At 36.9% G+C, this 21,009-nt stretch overlaps 1 protein-coding gene across 1 annotated transcript in view; it reads right to left on the reverse strand.

Moving 5' to 3' along the window:
* Positions 1–21,009, reverse strand: part of csmd3b (CUB and Sushi multiple domains 3b) — a 521,564-nt gene that overhangs the window by 89,164 nt on the left and 411,391 nt on the right. The window contains 8 exon segments of the mRNA XM_048201776.1: positions 277–465; positions 4,133–4,246; positions 6,142–6,222; positions 14,732–14,877; positions 17,787–17,964; positions 18,401–18,589; positions 20,069–20,278; positions 20,370–20,486. Coding sequence (XP_048057733.1) covers positions 277–465; positions 4,133–4,246; positions 6,142–6,222; positions 14,732–14,877; positions 17,787–17,964; positions 18,401–18,589; positions 20,069–20,278; positions 20,370–20,486 — 1,224 coding nt within the window.

A 21,009-nucleotide genomic window follows, 5' to 3' on the forward strand; every position in this document is an offset into this window, starting at 1 on the left:
TGGGAAATATCTTGAAAATTGGCAAAGCAGACAAAGTGCAGATAATGACAGCCTTGGCCACAAATGGTGACTACTCTGTGAGAGGCATATCCACTCTTATTAGACTAATATCAGTTCAAATTTCACCTTTCATATGTTAAAAAAAAAAACTTGCAGTGAAATGAAAAGCAGTTATCACTTTGTGGATCATGTGAACTAAGTGTTAGACATGCCGCAAAATTCTCTGTAAATTAACACTTTTACAATAAAAGTCTAGTTTCAATTAAAAAAGTCTACCATCAAAGACTTCCAGAATGTCGTATTCCTTCTCAGTCTGGAAAAACTCAAAATACATGGTGATATTGTAGCCCTTCTCCACGTTGATGCTCCACGAACACATCTGTAGGTTGGGGTAACTGTCGGGGTACCCAGGGCTCAAAATCACCCCGGATGAGTCAAATCGAACATCATGAGCAGGACATTGCACTGTGGGGAAAAAAATACATTTTATTATGCATTAATTTAGTACAAAGCAGTTAATTATTGGGATTATGTATCAATAAGCTACTCATGCTACTCATGTTTCATATGGTACACAGCTCAACTCTGTTCAGTTCAGACTAAAAAAAGTACTAATCTAAACTGAACTGAGCTTAGAGAAACTATGGTAGCACTTTATGTCACAGAACTGTTCTGCATGTATATACTGTGTACTTATTATAGCAATTACAATAACTGGGCTATAACAAGGTACTAACCCTGAACCTTTCCTAAACTACCTTATATTACCAGTACTTTATTGGGTAAATACACTGTAAGTATGAAACTATATGAGACAAGCCAAGACTACACTAGACTCAAAAAACCTAGACTAGATGAGACTAACCAAACTGGAGTAGAATAAGATGAAACAGAAATTGAGCAGCTCAGAGAAACTGAACTAGAATACATAAGACATCCCAAGTCAACAAACCTAAACTTGATAAATGCAAACCACTAAATTAACCTAACCGAACTCGACTAAATGAAATAAAACTACATTCAACTTAAGAAAAGACTACATTTCACCCAACAAACCTAGACCTGACAAGATTAAACTATCCTGACCTAAACTAAACTCAACCTAAAAAACCTAGACTAGATGAGACTAATCAAACTTCAGTAAATTAAAACTAACCTAACTCGACTAAACTGAAAATCAGCTCAGAGAAACTAAACTACTGTAAGACAACAATCAACTCAACAACCCTGAACTGGACTAGACTAAATTAAAGGATTAGTTCAGTTCAGAATTAAAATTTCCTGATAATTTACTCACCCCCATGTCATCCAAGATGTTTATGTCTTTCTTTCTTCAGTCGAAAAGAAATTATGGTTTTCGAGGAAAGCATTTCAGGATTTTCTCCATATAGTGGACTTCACTGGGGTTCAACGGGTTGAAGGTCCAAATGTCAGTTTCAGTGCAGCTTCAAAGAGCTCTACATGATCCCAGACGAGGAATAAAGGTCTTATGCATCTGTCATTTTCTAAAACAAAATAATAAAAAAATTATATACTTTTTAACCACAAATGCTCATCTTGCACTGCTCTGCGATGTGCCACGCATTATGCAATTACATTGGAAAGGTCAGGCGTGACGTAGGCGGAAGTACCGATCCAGTGCTTACAAAGTGAACGTGCAAAGACTAAATCAAATGGCCTTTAAAAAAAAGGTAAAACAACGATGTTGGCAATTTTAAAGTTGAAGGAGAAAATGAGATGGAGTTTTTCGCCCTACCACGGTACTTCCGCCTACGTCACACATGACCTTTCCAACGTGATTACGTAATGCGTGGCGCATTGCAAGACGAGCATTTGTGGTTAAAAAGTATATCATTTTTTATTTTTTTAGAAAATGACCAATAGTTTCGCTAGATAAGACTCTTATTCCTCGTCTGGGATCATGTAGAGCTCTTTGAAGCTGCACTGAAACTGACATTTGGACCTTCAACCTGTTGGTCCCTGTTGAAGTCCACTATATGGAGAAAAATCCTGGAATGTTTTCCTCAAAAACCTTCATTTCTTTTTGACTGAAGAAAGAAAGACACAAACATCTTGGATGACATGGGGGTGAGTAAATTATCAGGAAATTTTAATTCTGAAGTGAACTAATCCTTTAACCTAAACTAAATAAAACTAGACTAAACTAGATAACAAGACAAGGCTACATGTGACTCAACAATCCTAGACAAGATTAACAAATCAACAAATCATCTTAGAGAAGACTAAACAAGCTAAACTTGACCAGACTAGACTAAATTAACCCAACCAAATTCAACAAAACTCGACTAAACTAAACTCAAAGAATAAAAGAGTAAAACACTGAACCAAATGAATGAATTCAGTTCAATAGTTAATCCTTGTTAAGTAATTACAATATTCATCAAATACATCATGAAATCAGGTCTGGTATATACTGATCTTAAAGGTGCCCTAGAACTTTTTTTAAAAAGATGTAATACAAGTCTAAGGTGTCCCCTGAATGTGTCTGTGAAGTTTCAGCTCAAAATACCCCATAGATTTTTTTTAAATTAATTTTTTTAACTGCCTATTTTGGGGCATCATTATAAATGAGCCGATTCAGGGCTACTGGCCCTTTAATTCTCGTGCTCCACGCCCACGTAGCTCGCGCTTGCCTTGAACAGTGCATAAACAAAGTTCACACAGCTAATATAATCCTCAAATGGATCTTTACAAAGTGTTCGTCATGTATGCGGCGGATTATGTGAGTATTGTATACTGTTATATTGTTTACATTTGATTCTGAGTGAATTTGAGGCTGTGCTCCGTGGCTAACGGCTAATGCTACACTGTTGGAGAGATTTATAAAGAATGAAGTTGTGTTTATGCATTATACAGACTGCAAGTGTTTAAAAATGAAAATAGCGACGGCTCTTGTCTCCGTGAATACAGTAAGAAACGATGGTAACTTTAACCACATTTAACAGTACATTAGCAACATGCTAACGAAACATTTAGAAAGACAATTTACAAATATCACTAAAAATATCATGATATTATGGATCATGTCAGTTATTATCGCTCCATCTGCCATTTTTCGCTACTGTTCTTGTTTGCTTACCTAGTCTGATGATTCACCTGTGCAGATCCAGACGTTAATACTGGCTGCCCTTGTCTAATGCCTTTCATAATGTTGGGAACATGGGCTGGCATATGCAAATATTGGGGGCGTACACCCCGACTATTACGTAACAGTCGGTGTTATTTTGAGATTCGCCAGAGGTCTTTTAAACAAATGAGATTTATATAAGAAGGAGGAAACAATGGAGTTTGAGACTCACTGTATGTCTTTTCCATGTACTGAACTCTTGTTATTTGACTATGCCAAGATAAATTCAATTTTTCATTCGAGGGCACCTTTAACATTTCCTTAGATTTAACATGGCAAATCATTTTCCTGGTACCATATTTCTTTAAAAACTGTAGGTGGTGGCCATCGTCTGTCATCTTGCAAAAAAAAAAAAAAAAAAAAAAAAAAAAAAAAGCCACATTTTTCATCAAGTCAGCCTGAAATGTTACATACTCTGCAAAACACTTCATGAGCTCTCCTGCTCCATGGCACACTTTGTTTATTCCTCTTCGAAACTGCTTTAATGTGCATGACAAATGATTGAACTACTGTTTCCAGGCACTTTCCTGAATCTAAGCACAGGACAAATTCTAACAAAGTGAGTGCTTTCTCGTGGGGATGCAGGGAGAAGGATGGAGCCATGAAAGATTAATGGCAGCAGCTGTTTGAGCCACTAAACTCCAAGAGCCGCATCACTCATCAACAGCGAATGTGAGGGAAGGAGCAGTGACAGGGAATGACTGAGCTCTTCATGGGTTATCAGCAATACCGCCTCTGATCACATTTTACCCTCCATTACATGTATGATGCTCGTCTGAGTGATTTGAGCTTATAGTTTAGCGTTCCCAGTATCCCACGATTTACTCGTGGACGGAGGTTGGAAGTTTCCATGGCAACACGCTCTAACACGGCGAAACCTTTAACCCTCGTTCTGTGCTGTGCTCCGGAAGACGCATTAGGCATGTAATCCTGGTAAATGGAAGCTGGTGGGTCTGTGTCTTTGTTCTTGAAGAGTATGCCCACCTTGGCAGGAAGGAGGGTGTCCGTCCATCTGTAGCCGTTCTCCGAGCCTGCACGTCAAAATCTCGCTCCCCACCAGGGTGAATCCGGGGTGACAGCGATAGCGGATAATATCACCTGATATACAAAGAGAGAAAGAGAGTCGCAATGATTAAGCGTCCGCTTAATTAGGTGGGACAGCGAACCTCCGTGGCTTTAATGGAGAAAGATGCCCGAGATATGGCTGTGATGTATATAGTTGAACGTTAAACCTGAAGAGGTTGATAATTGAGCTGTAAAACAGCAGCGTTTGCAGCCTTGTCTAATGAATTGCTTGTATTGGCTTTGCATGACAACCCTGCCACCATCACCTATCTAAAAATAATCATGCGTAAGCACCTGGAAAACATCAAAGGTATGACGCAGTGGAGTGTTCCGATGCGGAGAAGCGTTCCAATGCACTGCCGGTGTCTAGGCAACAGGGCAAGGTGAATCTCGTTTACAGTATTAGCCTAATTTCTGTGGCATCAATCAAAAGCCAGGCTTGATATTGCATGCCAACGTGTTTGTGCTATATGAATGGGTCTTATTTAGGGTACTATTTTAGTAGTCACTTGAGGGCAGATCTGAGGACAGTTGGCTGGAACGAGTCGAGGCTTCTGTAACAGGTGGATGTATGAGAAGCACAAGGAGCATAAATTGTATTATAGTAGATGTTTTACTAGAGCCCTATCCATTTTGAAAGACTCTTAATCATTTTCCCTCCATGTCATTTCAAACCTATTTAACTTTCCAGGACTCGACAGTGTGAGCATTTCACTCGCATTTAACTAAATATAGATGTGTGCGAACTGTAAAATGTATTTAGGAGTAGGTGTGCAAATAATAAATAGGTCCCCATGGGTTTTTAAGGTCATAAAAAGTCTTAAACATCTTAAATGGTATAACAAAAGTCTTACTTGTAATAAATCTGAGGCCGGAAAACAGGAATCGAGATATGGCTTAAGGTGATTATTGCTAATGATTTAATTGTGATAGCTGCTCGTTCAAAGTCAAAACATGGCTGTTAAACGTTCTACAGGCTCATGGTTTCAGAGAAGATTGCATTCAATGAATGCCACGCATATATGTCATTTGAATGCTTACGATCTATTTTTGATGAATTACAATAATGTTTATTTTATGGTGTTTGTATCGTAACATGTTTTAGATGGTTGTAAGAGTGCATGTTTTTGCTCAGTCATATGTTCAAAGTAGTAAAGGCATTTCAAATTCCTGGTGTAAGAGTCCCAGTGTATTTTGGGCTTGTTTATAATTAATAGTCACGCATTATGCAGAATATATATATATATATTTTTCTTTTTCTGGATATTATTGGTATTTTGTTATAAAAAGTAAAGTTTATCTGGCATTTAATTCAATGTTTAGAATATACATAAGAAAGATTTAAACAGTGTAGTTTTGTATTGAAATAAATTAAATCAATTTGCATGTAAATGTCTTCACATATTCCTTTATTAAAGATAAACAATTTTTTTAAAAGGTCTTTATGCACTATACATTTTTCAAATTAAGAGCATTCTGCTTCTTGGGAAAAAGTAAGCATTAAGCCTTGCTTTCATTCTTCTGCGGAACATAAAAGAGGATGTTTTTTCTGTATAAAGTCAATGGGGTCCAAAACTAGTAAAATACTGAGACATTTTCAAATGGCTTATTTTGTGTTCTGCTGAAGAAAGAAAGTCACGCAGGTTTGGAACAACATGAAAGGTGTGTAAATCATGACAGAATTTTCATTTTTGAGGGAACAATTCCTAATGGGATGGTAACGGACATCTTTCTCTAGCTATTAAAGACAATCAAACAGACAGAGAAATGTTATTAAAGTGCCAAATATTTATACTCTATATATAAAACAGCATAGGAGATGTATTTTTACATTGACACTTTTAAATAAATCTGTATGCTGGACCTCAAGCCAACCTTTCAGAATCAGAACCAGGTTTTTTAACAATAGCAGTGGCGTATGTTCATACCTATCTCCAACTCATTATCCTCCATCAGGATATCTGCGTTTGCAACCTCTGGTGGAGGCTGGCAGACCCGTAACTGGTAGGCTGCAAAACAAGAGGAGGAAAGATGTGGTTACAAAGTTTTAAGATTCAAAACTCTTAGATATCTATAAAAAGCAACAAACATTGTTATTAAGCATTTGTATATTATTAATCCATGTACTAATTTATCTCCAAAAGTTCTCCTTTCCCCACCCCATACCCCATCTCAGAATAGTTTCAGAAGGAGCTGCTGAAGGTTATTGCTCAGAATTATGGTCATGTGATAAGAGTTTTCAATTATTGACTATTAAATACATTTGTTCCCACTTAATGTTTATACAGAATATTTTTTATAGTTGATTACATTTTATAATATTTAGCATCATACTGTGTGGTCATTTACCGTTGCTCTGCAAATTTCTGTCTGCAAAATCCAGTCTTTCAAAAATAATAAACATGATTGGGAATTTTGCAGATTTGCTCACACAGATGCACTGCTTTAACCAATACTGCTACATACATCGCTACATTACTGACATAAGAAAATGCAAAAATTTGCTAATGTGACCACACCTTAGTCTGTATATGTGGACGATTTTTAGACCAGTTGTGAACCTGATAGGTAGTCATTTTCTCATGACAGAGCAATGAGCCAAACTCAACGACATAGCTTCATGCAACTTTTTTTCCCTATATTCTGCCATTATTCACACCATACAGTTGGAAAGCAAAGCAGAAGCTGAACCTCTCGAAAACTTTACACACTGGCATCACTTTTGAACAGACTAATATTGACTAAATGTCATATTTCATAATACTTCTAGTTTTATTTTGGAACAGCCCATTATTTTCTCATTCAAATCTTTTCGCCTCCTCTGACAAAACGCCCCTGGCGCAGTGTGACGTTCGGCACAGTTGCGTTGGCATCTAGTCAGTACTAATGACAGAGGAGCCTGCCGTGACAAATAATGATGTGATTAAGTAGGGTGACACTGAGGCGCACGGAAGGGTGACTATCACTGCGCTACGGGCCGCTCTGCGACATTAACATGGAGCCTTATCAATCGCTTACATCTCACACCCAAGCAAGTGAGCGTGTCACAGTCGCTGAAATCGCCAAGAACAAAACGACTCGCATAATGAGCAAATCACTTAAGAAGAGAAGGAATTAATGGAATTTATCCAGACATGGATTGCATGAGTAATGCATTTGTTGTGCGAGCGTAACAGCGTCGAGGCCCTTTCCTGTGCAATGTATAGATAGCCGTGAGTGTTGATGATAATTACCAAGCTAATTATTCTGGTGTTAATGACAACCGCGAACGCAGCAGGACCTCGAAGTTTGACATGAAGCCATAACTGTCAAGACTTCAGACTGATTAAGATGGATATCAGGAACCTTTGAGCTCTTGAGGAAGGAGTTGATTGTGTGGAGAAAGGAAGACGCTGGCTTCGTCTTCTCTTGCCAAGCTGAGATTTCAGAAGGCAGAGTTGAAAACACACTAATTGACTATTTTTGTCCAGAGTTTTTCTTTGATGACTTTTGAGGAAAAGTAAATAACATTCAAACAGATGTTTTATTAATGGATATTATGGACATCGACCTGAAGAGTAGAAGCTAGTTCTACTGGCTTCGTCTTCTCTTGCCAAGCTGAGGTTTTCAGAAGGCAGAGTTTTTCTTTGATGACTTTTGAGGAAAAGTAAGTTTCATAACTTTATATTTAGGCTATATTCAACTTAAATCCTGTACTAGAGAGCTACTTTTGTATGTTTTGACTGAATTGTTTGCTTGTGTTTATGACTTCCATTATGGCTATTGTTGTTAATTTAAATATTGTTCTTCAATAAATATTATTTTATATGAAAAATATGCTGTATTTGGTATTGAGAAAGGGTCCGTCAATAGTATCAGTGAAAGTTACATTATTACGCCATTGGATGGCAGCAAAGACTCTCTTTATGAGTGATATCAGAACAATAAGTTGTTTTAGCGGTGTGGGAAATCCCCTTAACTTTTAAAAGGACAAAGACAAAGATATCACTTTCCTCAGCGGACATTCAAACAGATGTTTTTTATAATGGATATAATTAATATTATGGACCTCAACCTGAAGAAAGACTGCTATATCAGACGCAGGTAATACACTAGTTCAAGTCAATCTCTCTCTCATAATACCATAATACTCTACATAATACATTAAAGGGTTAGTTCACCCAAAAATGAAAATTATGTCATTAATGACTCGCCCTCATGTCGTTCCAAACCCGTAAGACCTCCGTTCATCTTCAGAACACAGCTTAAGATATTTTAGATTTAGTCCGAGAGCTTTCTGTCCCTCCATGAAAATTATGTACGGTATACTGTCCAGTCCAGAAAGGTAATAAAAACATCATCAAAGTAGTCCATGTGACATCAGTGGGTTCAGTTAGAATTTTTTGAAGCATCAAAAATACATTTTGGTCCAAAAATAACAAAAACTACGACTTTATTCAGCATTGTCTTCTCTTCCGGAATCCTTTCCATTGAATTGATTCCATTGAATTGGTTCCACTGAATTGATTCCATTGAATCCTTTCATCTGTCGGCGTTGGTAATGCACTTTTACGTCGCCGTGGTTGTTTTTGGTGATTAGGACATCCGCGACATGCACACTTACGCACCATTTTAAAAAATATAGCAATACCAAAATACAAACAATGTAGAATAGCTTGAATACAGCGTGCGTCTCCCTCAGACTGTTAACGAAGCTCTGGCGCACCGGATAACACGTCAGCAGCGTCTTAAATCAGCAGCGTCACTGCGGAGTCGTGAGCCACCAACTCTGGAGCAGAAGGGGGCGGTAATGCACCAATAAGCTGGATGCCGACCGCCATAAAACAGAAAGAAGTAGAAGAAGAAGCGGAGTTGTGAATGTGAAATGACAACAGACCCGGAAGAGAATACAATGCTGAATAAAGTCGTAGTTTTTGTTATTTTTGGATCAAAATGTATTTTCGATGCTTCAAAATGTCGCGGATGTCCTAATCGCCAAAAACAACCACGGCGACGTAAAAGTGCATTACCAACGGCGACAGATGAAAGGATTCAATGGAATCAATTCAGTGAATCAATTCAATGGAAAGGATTCCGGAAGAGAAGACAATGCTGAATAAAGTCGTAGTTTTTGTTATTTTTGGACCAAAATGTATTTTCGATGCTTCAAAAGTGCGGATGTCCTAATCGCCAAAAACAACCACGGCGACGTAAAAGTGCATTACCAACGGCGACAGATGAAAGGATTCAATGGAATCAATTCAGTGGAATCAATTCAATGGAAAGGATTCGGAAGAGAAGACAATGCTGAATAAAGTCGTAGTTTTTGTTATTTTTGGACCAAAATGTATTTTCGATGCTTCAAAATGTCGCGGATGTCCTAATCGGCAAAAACAACCACGGCGACATAAAAGTGCATTACCAACGCCGACAGTTGAAAGGATTCAGTGGAATCAATTCAATTGAATCAGTTCAATGGAATCAATTCAATGGAATCAATTCAATGGAAAGGATTCCGGAAGAGAAGACAATGCTGAATAAAGTCGTAGTTTTTGTTATTTTTGGACCAAAATGTATTTTCGATGCTTCAAAAAATTCTAACTGACCCACTGATGTCACATGGACTACTTTGATGATGTTTTTATTACCTTTCTGGACATGGACAGTATACCGTACATACATTTTCAATGGAGGGACAGAAAGCTCTCGGACTAAATCTAAAATATCTTAAACTGTGTTCCGAAGATGAACGGAGGTCTTACGGGTTTGGAACGACATGAGGGCGAGTCATTAATGACATAATTTTCATTTTTGTGTGAACTAACCCTTTAAGTAGTTTCTATGTTACTAGTTCTAAAGTGGCTTTGTCTTCTCTTGCCAAGCTGAGGTTTCAGAAGGCTGATTGGAAACACACTAATTAACTATTGAAGCCCACTTAGCATGTGGCTCATTCTCAGCTTGCTTCCTGACGAGTTCCCTGTTGTGTTTTGGGGTAAGTATCCAAAATGGAACTGCAACAAAAGGGGCAGCCCGGAGAGCTGAGGGTGGACGCTCTGATCAGCAGCCATGTGGCTGAAATCACTGTACTTCCCAAGAAGAGGCTTTTCAAGTGGGTGTGAAAAAGGAGGAAAAACAGTGGGTTGTGATTTAAACACACACATACACTTAAACTAAATTTTAGCAATTACAAACCTCCTGTTTTTTTGTCCAGAGTTTTTCTTTTATGACTCATGAGCGAGGGAAGGCGGAAGCAGAGAGTATATGTGTGTGTGCTTCTGAGAGCCATTAGAGTGAGACTTCAGAATTAAGTCTTTAAAATGGGCTGCTTGGCGCTTCTCTAACTCAGAGATGCCTCTTTGATGTCCTTGGTGTCTGGACTGAATATTGAGTAAAGCCCCGCTAATAAACCTGAGTGAATTTGGAGGGCATGATCTCTGCATTTGAGAGCCCATTTCGAGCTCATAATCATATTCCATAGATTCCTGTCTAAGCTGCTTTGGCTAGATTGGCTTTAAAACACTGGAGGATGCGACATCAGAGAGCAGATTGGCAGACCCGACAGAGCCCTAATATGATTAGATAACATACTAAATACTAGATGAATATTTCAGTTTAATGGATGGTAATTTTTACTAATTCATATCAAAGCAGTTGGTGGAAATAAAGTTGTCTTTCAGCCTCGGTGTCCCATTTACTCAGAATCAAACGGAATCAAAGCTAAACTCATTATGATGGAACGGGGTATTCCCAGAGCAAATCTGAGTAAATATAGACAATCCTTTCTCTTTGTTATGCATGCGCATCACAGCCTAAAATATCTGCAGATGGGAAATTAGTCATCTGCAATTCAATCCACGAAAGACGGGTGAAGAAACTGAACTCAATGAGTGATAAAACAATATGGTCTGGAGCATAAAATCTCACAATAAAAGAGTTTTTACTTCACGTCTGCCAACATACAACATTAAATATGTATAAAGTGTTAAAAGGATAAGTGAATCAAAATTCTGCCCTCATGTCTTTCTAAACCTTGGTGGAACAAAAAGAGATTTTATTTAAAGAAGAATGACATACAATAAAAGTGAACGGTGACCAGTGAATAATTATTTCAAAATTCCTCACATAAAGCTTTCATATGATGGTTTCAGGACACTCTATGTTTAAGTCACATGGACTACTTATATTATACTTTTATGATGGTATTTTTTTTATGACAGCACTTGGTCGTTGTGTTCCACAGAAAAAAGAAAGTCATACAGGTTTGGAACCACATGAGAGTGATTAAATAAAATAATTTAAATTTTTAGGTGAACTATCCTTTCAGTAAGAGCTTTAGTGAAACATAATTCAAAAAACACTATACATAACCTTGTGATTGTTGCTGTGACTCACAGTCTGAAATGGTTGTTTTCCCTCAATGCATCTCAGAGTCATTAAGCCTCGAGTGACAGCTGACATGGGCCGAGGATCAATATGAAAGCATGTAACAAACTATAAATAATAGTCAGCAGGCCGACTTAGGTCAATATGATCAGTGTAAATGTAAGCCACTTTATTTGCCTTCTGGGGATAGATGTGACATTATTGACAGATAATTATTGAAACAGAATGCACCGGTTTTCACCAATTCCTGTTTGCAGGTCATCTCAGGTTCCTGAAAATCATCTTAAATCATTCAATCTCCCACAGAGGAGGGCTTAAACAGTTTGAACTCAACTTGTGTTGTTAAAAAAACCCATAGCGGTCGGTGAGGAGTTCAAACTGATTTGATAAACTGGTAAAACATGTCTATGATGGGGCCTGAAGTGTGTGGAACAGGGTTATTTTTTATTATCAAACTATTAAAAACATTTCTGTTACTGAAATAAAGCTGAAATAAAACAAAATGTAAATACCTTATCAGTTGAAAAACATAAACTAAACAAAAATGAGAAATGTTGCCTTGGCAATAAACTGATGTAGTAAGTTTAAAGCTGCAGTCCGCGATTTTTCCTCTTTGTCGCCACCTCTGTTTGAAACCTGCAATTGCAGTCATATGCGGAACAGTTATCTGTACGTGCGTTGTGCCTCGGCACAGCTCGTTTGCTTTTGACTATGGCTGAATCTCCAGATGTCACTTATAATTGTCATTTGGACCTTTCTGGATTACAATCAGCCATCAAAATGATAAGTTTAATTATTGCAGCTACTGTGAGAAAAGGCTATAAATGATCTGCTATCAGCAGCATAATCATGTGATAAAACCGACTAGCCTCTCGACGGGACTCCTTCCTTTCTGTTTAAGGACGTGACGTAATGACGCACAGACGAACTGCTGCATGCTCGAATTTCCCGCGGAAATCCACCATGACGCTCTTATTATAAAACATTACTACAAGCTACCGTTGTGAATCAAGACAAGATAATGAGATAGTTTTGAACACTGGCTGGATATGTACTTGCTCAAAAATTGATTTTGGATAATTTTTAACCAAAAAAAGTTACAGACTGCAGCTTTAAGTACTAAAATTATTAACTGGAAATAATAATAAATTGAACCAAAATAGCAATATTAAAATAATAATAATAATAATAAATTGACAAAAGCACAAAATTACAATTTTTTTTTACTAAAAATAACATTAAAACTAAAAATATAAAAATGAAAGCTAATTCAAAATGCTATAATATAGTGTAATATTTACTATACAATGTACTTTAACCATATACAGTAACACTTTATAATAAGTATACAGTAATAAAGTACTTACAAATCATTTGCAAACTATTCATTTATAGTTAATTCATAGTTAATATATTGTAGTCTCTACATTAATAATATATTAATATTCAAATAGTGATTTCTTCATTCATTGTCACTGTAATTAACACAATTATTATTGTTTAACTAGCTCATATCTAAAGAGTTAGATAATGTTTTTTATGCTTTGTTAACAACTTATTAACCCTAAATAGTTCACACTTAAGATTAGGTCACGGAAAATGGGAAAATGGCATTAAGTAAGTTAATAAAACCATTACTCCTATGGAGAGTTCCCGTAAACAACATATGCCATCATGTATGTGTGTCGACTTTAGTTCGACTAAAGTTGTAAATATGGATATTTTTCTTATAAGAATGCATCGCTTCCCTTTAGAAGGCCTTTATTAACCCCCCTGGAGTCTTATGGATTACTTTTTTTATGGATGGATGCATTATTTTTAGCCCCCATTCACAACCATTATAAAACTTGGAGGACTAAAGATATTTTTTAAATATATCTCTGATTGTGTTCGACTGAAAGAAGATAGTCATATACACCTAGGATAGCTTGAGGGTGAGTAAATAATGGGATACTTTTCATTTTTGGGTGAACTATCCCTTTGAGGAACACTGAATATGGATGCAATTAATGTCTAATAAAGGTTGGTTTAAAGCATTTGACATTTTCACATTTTGCATGATCTAATCTAAAGTGAGAACTAATAACCAATTAACAATTACTTTACTAATTAAACAATCCTGAAATCTTAGTAAATGGGCAAAAAATCAAAAATGTGGATGAATTCAAATATTTAGGGGTTACCCTTGATAATACTCTTAGTTTTAAAAATCATGTTAAAAAGCTGTTATGATCACAAGTTGGAGTGCCCTATTTAGCCACCAGAGGGCACTCCAACCTGGACTGTTTCTCACCTCTTTTGGACTTAATTTCCCATAAACCACTTCCCGGACTCATTATCCCATCATTGCTTTCAGCTGTTTTGTGTTTGATCATTTGTGTCTGTCTATTTATACCTTGTTTTTTTCTGCTTTTGTCATTGAGGTTTCATTTACGGTCACTAGTTTCTCTGTTCTGTTTTCTTTGTTTTGTATGGATTTCTTTTGGATTACCCCATTAAAAGCTGCAAATGGACCTTACCTGTTTGTCTCTGTGCCTAACGTGACAAAAGCTGAGTAACACACTGAAATTTAATCTTATAAACTATAGACACATAAGAAACTCACTTACTGTTGAAGCATCACATACATATTTAAATGCAATGATTCTTCCACATTTTTTCTATTGCATGACAAGTTGGTCTCAGGCATGTAAAACAGCCCTAAAACCACTTGAATCATTATATAAAAGTGCCCTTAAGATTCATGTCAAAAAAACACGGCAGTATCATGTCAGATACTCACCAAATATAGTATTTTAAATTTTGAAAATCTACTAATGCACACAAATGTATGCCTATTATTTAAAATCATTCATAATGCTACTGCTCCTCCTTTCAAAAAAATTGTCCCTGTTCAAATAAAATAAATAAAATAAAATAATAATTGTGTTAATTACAGTGACAATGAATGAAGAACTTACTATTGGTATAATCTATTAATTTATTAATATAGAGACTACAATATATTAACTAGTTTGGCAATGATTTGTAAGTACTTTATTACTGTATGCTTATATCTTATAAAGTATTACCTAATATACTGTAATACCAAATATTATATTCTGTAACATTGTAAACTATAATAATAAAAAAGAATGCTGGTGTGGAGCTTCTCACCATGGTAACTGAGCACAAAGAAACCACTTCCACTGAAGTCACTGTGGAACTTGATGAGGATCTGATTGGATGTGCTGTAGACAGACTCCAGGGCTGTGTTACCACTGAACTGACCGATCTGGGGCGAACTCTGGTCTGGACCATCCCTGCAGAAAACAAAAATCAAGATTTACAATTTATCCACAGCTACGTCCAGAATAACTGGACTGATTATTTCTCAGACAGGCCTAAATCAGCTGATGTACCGGATTTAGAAACAAAGCAGTGCATTTATATATTTTTTTTGCACAAAATCCACATGCAATCTAGTTTAACTAGGCTCTGAATGTAGCCCGAGTATTTAAATGAAGTCGTTGTCACTCCTTTTACTACAAACACACCTCTTTTCTAGGAAAATGAAGCTCATTATACATTCCGCCTTGTTTACAAAATTGTTCACCTGGTGCAGTTAACGTTGCACTGTTACCGTGGGTGGTAAACAGAATTTGTTTAAATGATTTTCTGTTGATCATGGCAGCAGTATTTCATTAAATGATGATGGGGGAAAAAAAAAAAAGCTTTATAAGTGGGCATTAAAGTCAAACATACTTGTGGCATTTAAATTCGGGTCCTAAAACAACACAAACAGTTCTTTGTGTGTGTGTGTGTCTTGAAAAAGCCAGTAAACAATTTGCAGTTACACATAGAGTAGATAAATTAAACATTTTAAGACTCAACTCCAATCTCACTCAAAGTTGATTTTATGAATCTTAAGTCAGTGAAATGTGACTTTAACCTAGTGGCCCTGCAAAAATAATGACTCTGCAATTACACTGAGAGTAAATAAACTACGTGTTTCATACTTTAAGACTGATCTGTGCTGCAGTACATCACCAAACACTGTTTTTATGAGCCATAGTGTCTGAAATGGGACTTTAATCTAAGACAGCAATATTTCCCCTATTATTGACTGCAAGAAAAGTGCATCTCCAAAGCAGGCAGTCATTTCTCTGTGTCTAGTAGTTTATTAAGCTATATTCCTGCCACATCTGCGGTTGTCTTTACATTAGGCCAGCCCAGCAGAAATGCATAAAGTCTTTGTTCCTTTCATGAACAATAGAGCTGGACTAATAAACCAGAAGACACCGTTTTATCTAGGTCGCCTATGATGCATGAGATGGTCACTAGGAGCAGCACACCGAGGAACCAACGGAGCACCCAGAGAGAGAGAAATACGAGTTTGTTCACGAGTCTTAGTAGTCACGCAGCCTTCGGGACAGACTGAAGGATTGCAACATGCAACAGAAATGCAATCTCAATTCCAGATCGCACCGAGTACAAAAAAAGCAATAATGTAAGTTCTATCTGTGGTGAAAATGCATTATTTAAAACAACGGATATGTAGGGTATGCAGAATCCATTAATAAATAAAAGTACCCTCTGGAATTTTTCTTAAACAAGAGGGACCTCTGATATGAAAAGTGAACAGATGACATTAATTATTGGATTCATCCTGGGTTTCATTCTATGCATTATTCCATCTCCCCCGCAACTGAGTGTCACAACGATGTGAAGGACAATTAGTCAAAAGTCTCTGCTCTTCCAAACAACCTAAAGTGACTCTGTAAGGACACAAACTCTGGCTGCTGTTATCTGTGACTCCGTCTCTCAGAAATATATCAATAAGATATACACCAATAACTTCAAAAGTAGCTTCGATTCAGAGGCCTGGAAGATGTACATAAGGGACTTTTCCCCTCAAAGAACTTTAAGTATAAAATCTGTATTGTTGTTTTATTATTCCTTATATTAGCCCTGCTGGACCTCTAGAGATATTTCTTCTTGTCTGAAGACACACTCCCTTTAGAGTCTAAAACACCAAAGAAAATGGGCTTAATTTCCATGAGGAGACCAAAACCAGTAGCTACAGAAAGCAAATAAAACGCAGTGTACCTAATTAGCAAAATTTCTTCCTGAAAGGTTAAACAGACAAAGCTCAAAAGGGAAATTATGCACAAAAGCGACAAAAAGTCATTTATGCCTACACACTAAGAATATGACAACCTTTGAGCAAGATAATTAAGGTAAATTTAAGAAGTTCTTTCAGAATATATTAATAAAATAATACATAAAAATATACTTTAAAATTGAGTCTGTGTTTTATAGTGTTGTAATGGATCCTGTGTGTGATAATAAAGTTAAACTAAACTTATTTTAGAATAGCGGTAAACACATGCACTTATGGTATAAAACATCTATTTTACAGTAAAAAATTATTTCAACCAAACAATTAAAAATAATTAAATGAAATTAGTTTGTTTCACTCAAATAATAGTGAAAGTTCATTGTACTTAATAGGAAAAAAGTTGCATGAACTCAAAATTTCATTGTAGTAAGCTGAACTTAATATGATTGAGTTGAGTTGCATATTAATTTCTAATTCCCAGCATGCTCAAAACATTTTACTTGAATGTTTTGAGGTTATAAGTTTCCTCAAATGTTTTTAGTATTCTGAACTTATTGAGTTTTACAGTGTTGAAATATTAAAATCTAAATATAGATGTAAATATTTAGCTATTACACAATTTAGTCTCACCTCTAGATAGTGTCAACCAAACCCAGACAAAGTCAAGCAAAAAGAAATTAAATTTCCATTTTAGTAAGAAGACACCACATTAGGGAACACAGAAGCAATGCTGAATTTAATCCTGAAAATCGTCTCCTGACTTGAGGAACTGTACAAAGGCAATTTATACAGATACTGTGATGCCTAACCAAGCAAACGCAGTGCCAGCTAGTCCTAAAATTGTTTAAGGGATGATTTCCTTTCACAGTTACGAGCAAGCGTGCTTTGGGGCTTTCTAGAGGACCGCAGGCTGTTTTGCACACAAGAGTGAATGTCTTACGTTCAAGGACGTTTGGAGTGTCACAAAGGCCCTCTGTTCCTGTGGCTCATTCATCTGCATATGCAGTCCCATCTCTCTCACTTCTTCAGAGTTATTATTATATGATGAATAATAACTGATTGCAAATTAGTTCATCATCACACATCTAAGAAACTTTTATGAGAGCTTACCACACAGTGATGTAGTCGTAGATGGGTTCGGTGCTGAGGACGGTGAAGTTGATGTAGATGCCGTTTCCCGGTGGCACGCGGACACTCCACACACAGTCCTGGAAGTTGGGGTATTCAGCTGGGTGACCGGGAGAGAAGATGGTGCCGTTCATGGAGGTGATATTTCCACCACATAGAGCTTTTGGGGAGGCAGAAAACAAAGTAATGTTATCATCATACATTTTATGTATATACAGAACATTTGCATAAAGGTGCAATAGTGCATCTTTAAAGGTTTTATCTCTTAAAAGTGCAGTGATTGCTCTGCTATGAGATCAGCTCATTGAGCTCTGGGAGATAATATTGAGCAGTCAGCCATTGAGAATTTGTTCTCACCATAAAGACGCAAGGCACTGTTTAACATCACACATTATGTAGTAATATTGTTGCGATTAGGCATTAAATCTCACTCGTGTGCTTGCGTATAATGTCCTCAGCTGTAAGCGACTGATGGCACTTTCATAATAACTTACAGAGAGCAGTTGCATGCATGAAACACTGAGGTCTTTCAATTTCAATACCGAAATAAGGCGGTGTATGAAGAATTTATATTGAGGAGGAGAGTAAAAAGCCACCTTCACAGCGTGGTATAGGGTTGTTCCAGTTCCTGCTGATTCCATGGAGGCAGGTTAGAGAGGTCTCACCGATGAGCGAGTAACCGGGTAAACACTCGAAAGACACCGTCATGCCCACACTAAAGTCACTGCCTATTACGATACCGTTCCTGAAAGGTCGAGGGTCAGGACAGCTCTGCAGCTGATAGGCTGAAGAAAAGAAACAAAGACATAATCACAAGTGAGCAGTGATGGGAATAACGGCGTTATAAATAAACAACGTTACTAATGCCGTTACATTTTTCAGTAACGAGTAATCTTTTTCTCCCGTTACAATGCCGTTACCGTTACTGACAAAAAAAGCCACGTTACTCGGCCTATAATTGAGCTCACTTAAGCGGTTTTCCAGTTCACGCGCCAGTGATCGCGCCGGCGCCTCCATGTCATGATTTTATTGTCTGCTATATTTGCTTCTTATTTATTAAATCCAGGCTACTGGTTGATGAAACATTGATTACAAATAAGATACATTTTTTATCAAATTTACTTTAAAGAAAAGTTTTCTACAAAACAAGACTTAATGAATTGGTCAAAATTATGTCTGACCCACTCCATGCCTCCCGATATATTGCGCATCTTATGATGCATCTTACTCATGCTGTTCACTTTTCATAATCAAATAAATGGATTTAAAACATAACACAGGACTATTTAAACATATGAAACTACGTTTTCTTTAATGGCTACCAACACGTAGTACAGTACAGAGAAATTTCATGTCGTGAGCAAGAGCGGATCATGAGTCACGAGTCGGATCAAGAATAATTTATTCTTAGACTTATATTTAATATTGGGGGCATTCAATTTATTTGGCATATTTTTATTTTTATTTTTAAAAAGTAATGCAATAGGTACTTTCCCTGGTAATTAGTTACTTTTATAATGATGTAACTCAGTTACTAACTCCGTTACTATTTGTGAGAAGTAACTAGTAACTATAACTAATTACTTTTTTAAAGTAACATGCCCAACACTGCAAGTGAGGAGGATGATTGCCAAAGGCCTTGGTAAATAACTCAGTATATTTGTCTTGACTCAATAGTAACGCCTAATGGATCTGGGGGAAATTTAAAGAGGACCTATTGTGCTTTTTTACATCTTTAACTTTCTTTAGTGTGTAATGTTGCTGTTTGAGCATGTTTCCAAAGTCCCTCCAGCGGGAGATATTCTCTATATCAGTGTAACTGTTTCTGAACCTCATGAAACGCCTCCATTGTAGTCTTGAGTTTTCCTCCAGGAACAAACATGTCACAATATTCCTCATTTAAATAATTCATACGCAAAATAAAGGGGGCAGGGCCTGGTTGAGTTAGTTAGTAGTGTGTTAAAACTGGCGGTTATGGTAAAGGGTGGGACATTTCCCAAACACACTCAAAGCAGTTGACCAATCACAACACACTGCTCCAGCTGACCAATCAGAGTACATTGTGCTTTTCAGAAGGAGGGGCTTCATAGAGACAGGAACTAAACAGAGCGTTACTGACAGACTGGGAAGAGAGGAGCTGCAACAATGGAGAATATGCGAAAAGTAATGTGTTTTTTGAACATTCAAGCATGAAAACCTGTTCTAGTAGAGCCTAAAATCAACGACTGTAAAAGGGCATAATATGGCCTCTTTAAAAGTCTTACCTTGGTATGTAATGTGAAATCCAGGTTTATTCTGGGAATAGTCGCTGTGGAAGAAGAAGCTGGTTTCATGGGTTGTGCTGAAGAGTGACTCGGGAACCTGCGGCCCACTGAACCTGTCAATCACGGTACCAGTCTCACTAGGTCCGCTTCGGATCTCCAGGTAGTCGTGGATTGCCTCGGTGGAGAAGTTTAAGAACTGCACATGGATTCCTTAAATAACATTTTGACAACAATAAGTGACACTGATAAAAGGCAGTGAGTCACACAATTCTGTAGCTCATTCCTAATGGCATGCATGTACCGAAGCCAGTGGGAAGGGTGACCGTCCAGGTGCAATCCAGACCACTTGGGTAGTTGCCAGGAAAACCAGGGCTCAGAATCACTCCGCTAACCTCCGTCATTGCTCCACCACACTGAGCTGTGAATATACAGATAAAGATTCACTTTAATACACTTCCAAAATGTAATGGGTCCCACTTTATATTAAGTGGCCTTAACTACTATGTACTTACATTTAAATTAATCATTTGATGCACATACAAGTTTTTACATTGTACTTATATTTTAAAAAACATCTGCATGTAATTACATATGTAATTAATTTCTGTAATTACACTTAAAATTACACTGTTGACCCATCCCTTACACCTTACCCCTACCCTTAAACCTACCCATGCCACCAAAGCTTTCCCTAACCTTACCCGTACCCCACCTCAATAGCAGCAAAAGTGTTTTGCAATTCAATATGAACCCAATAAGTACATTGTACTTATTTTTTGATGTAAGTACATAGTAGTTAAGGCCACTTAATATAAAGTGGGACCAAAAACAAAAATACGTTTGGTTGTTTTGAATTAAACAAATTCCACTTAAAAATCTTTTACCCCTAAACTGATGGATTTTAATATTTGAACATGAAAAGGAACTAAAAATAAACTTTT

The sequence above is a fragment of the Megalobrama amblycephala genome, linkage group LG9, assembly GCF_018812025.1.
Source record: "Megalobrama amblycephala isolate DHTTF-2021 linkage group LG9, ASM1881202v1, whole genome shotgun sequence".
NCBI lineage: Eukaryota > Metazoa > Chordata > Actinopteri > Cypriniformes > Xenocyprididae > Megalobrama > Megalobrama amblycephala.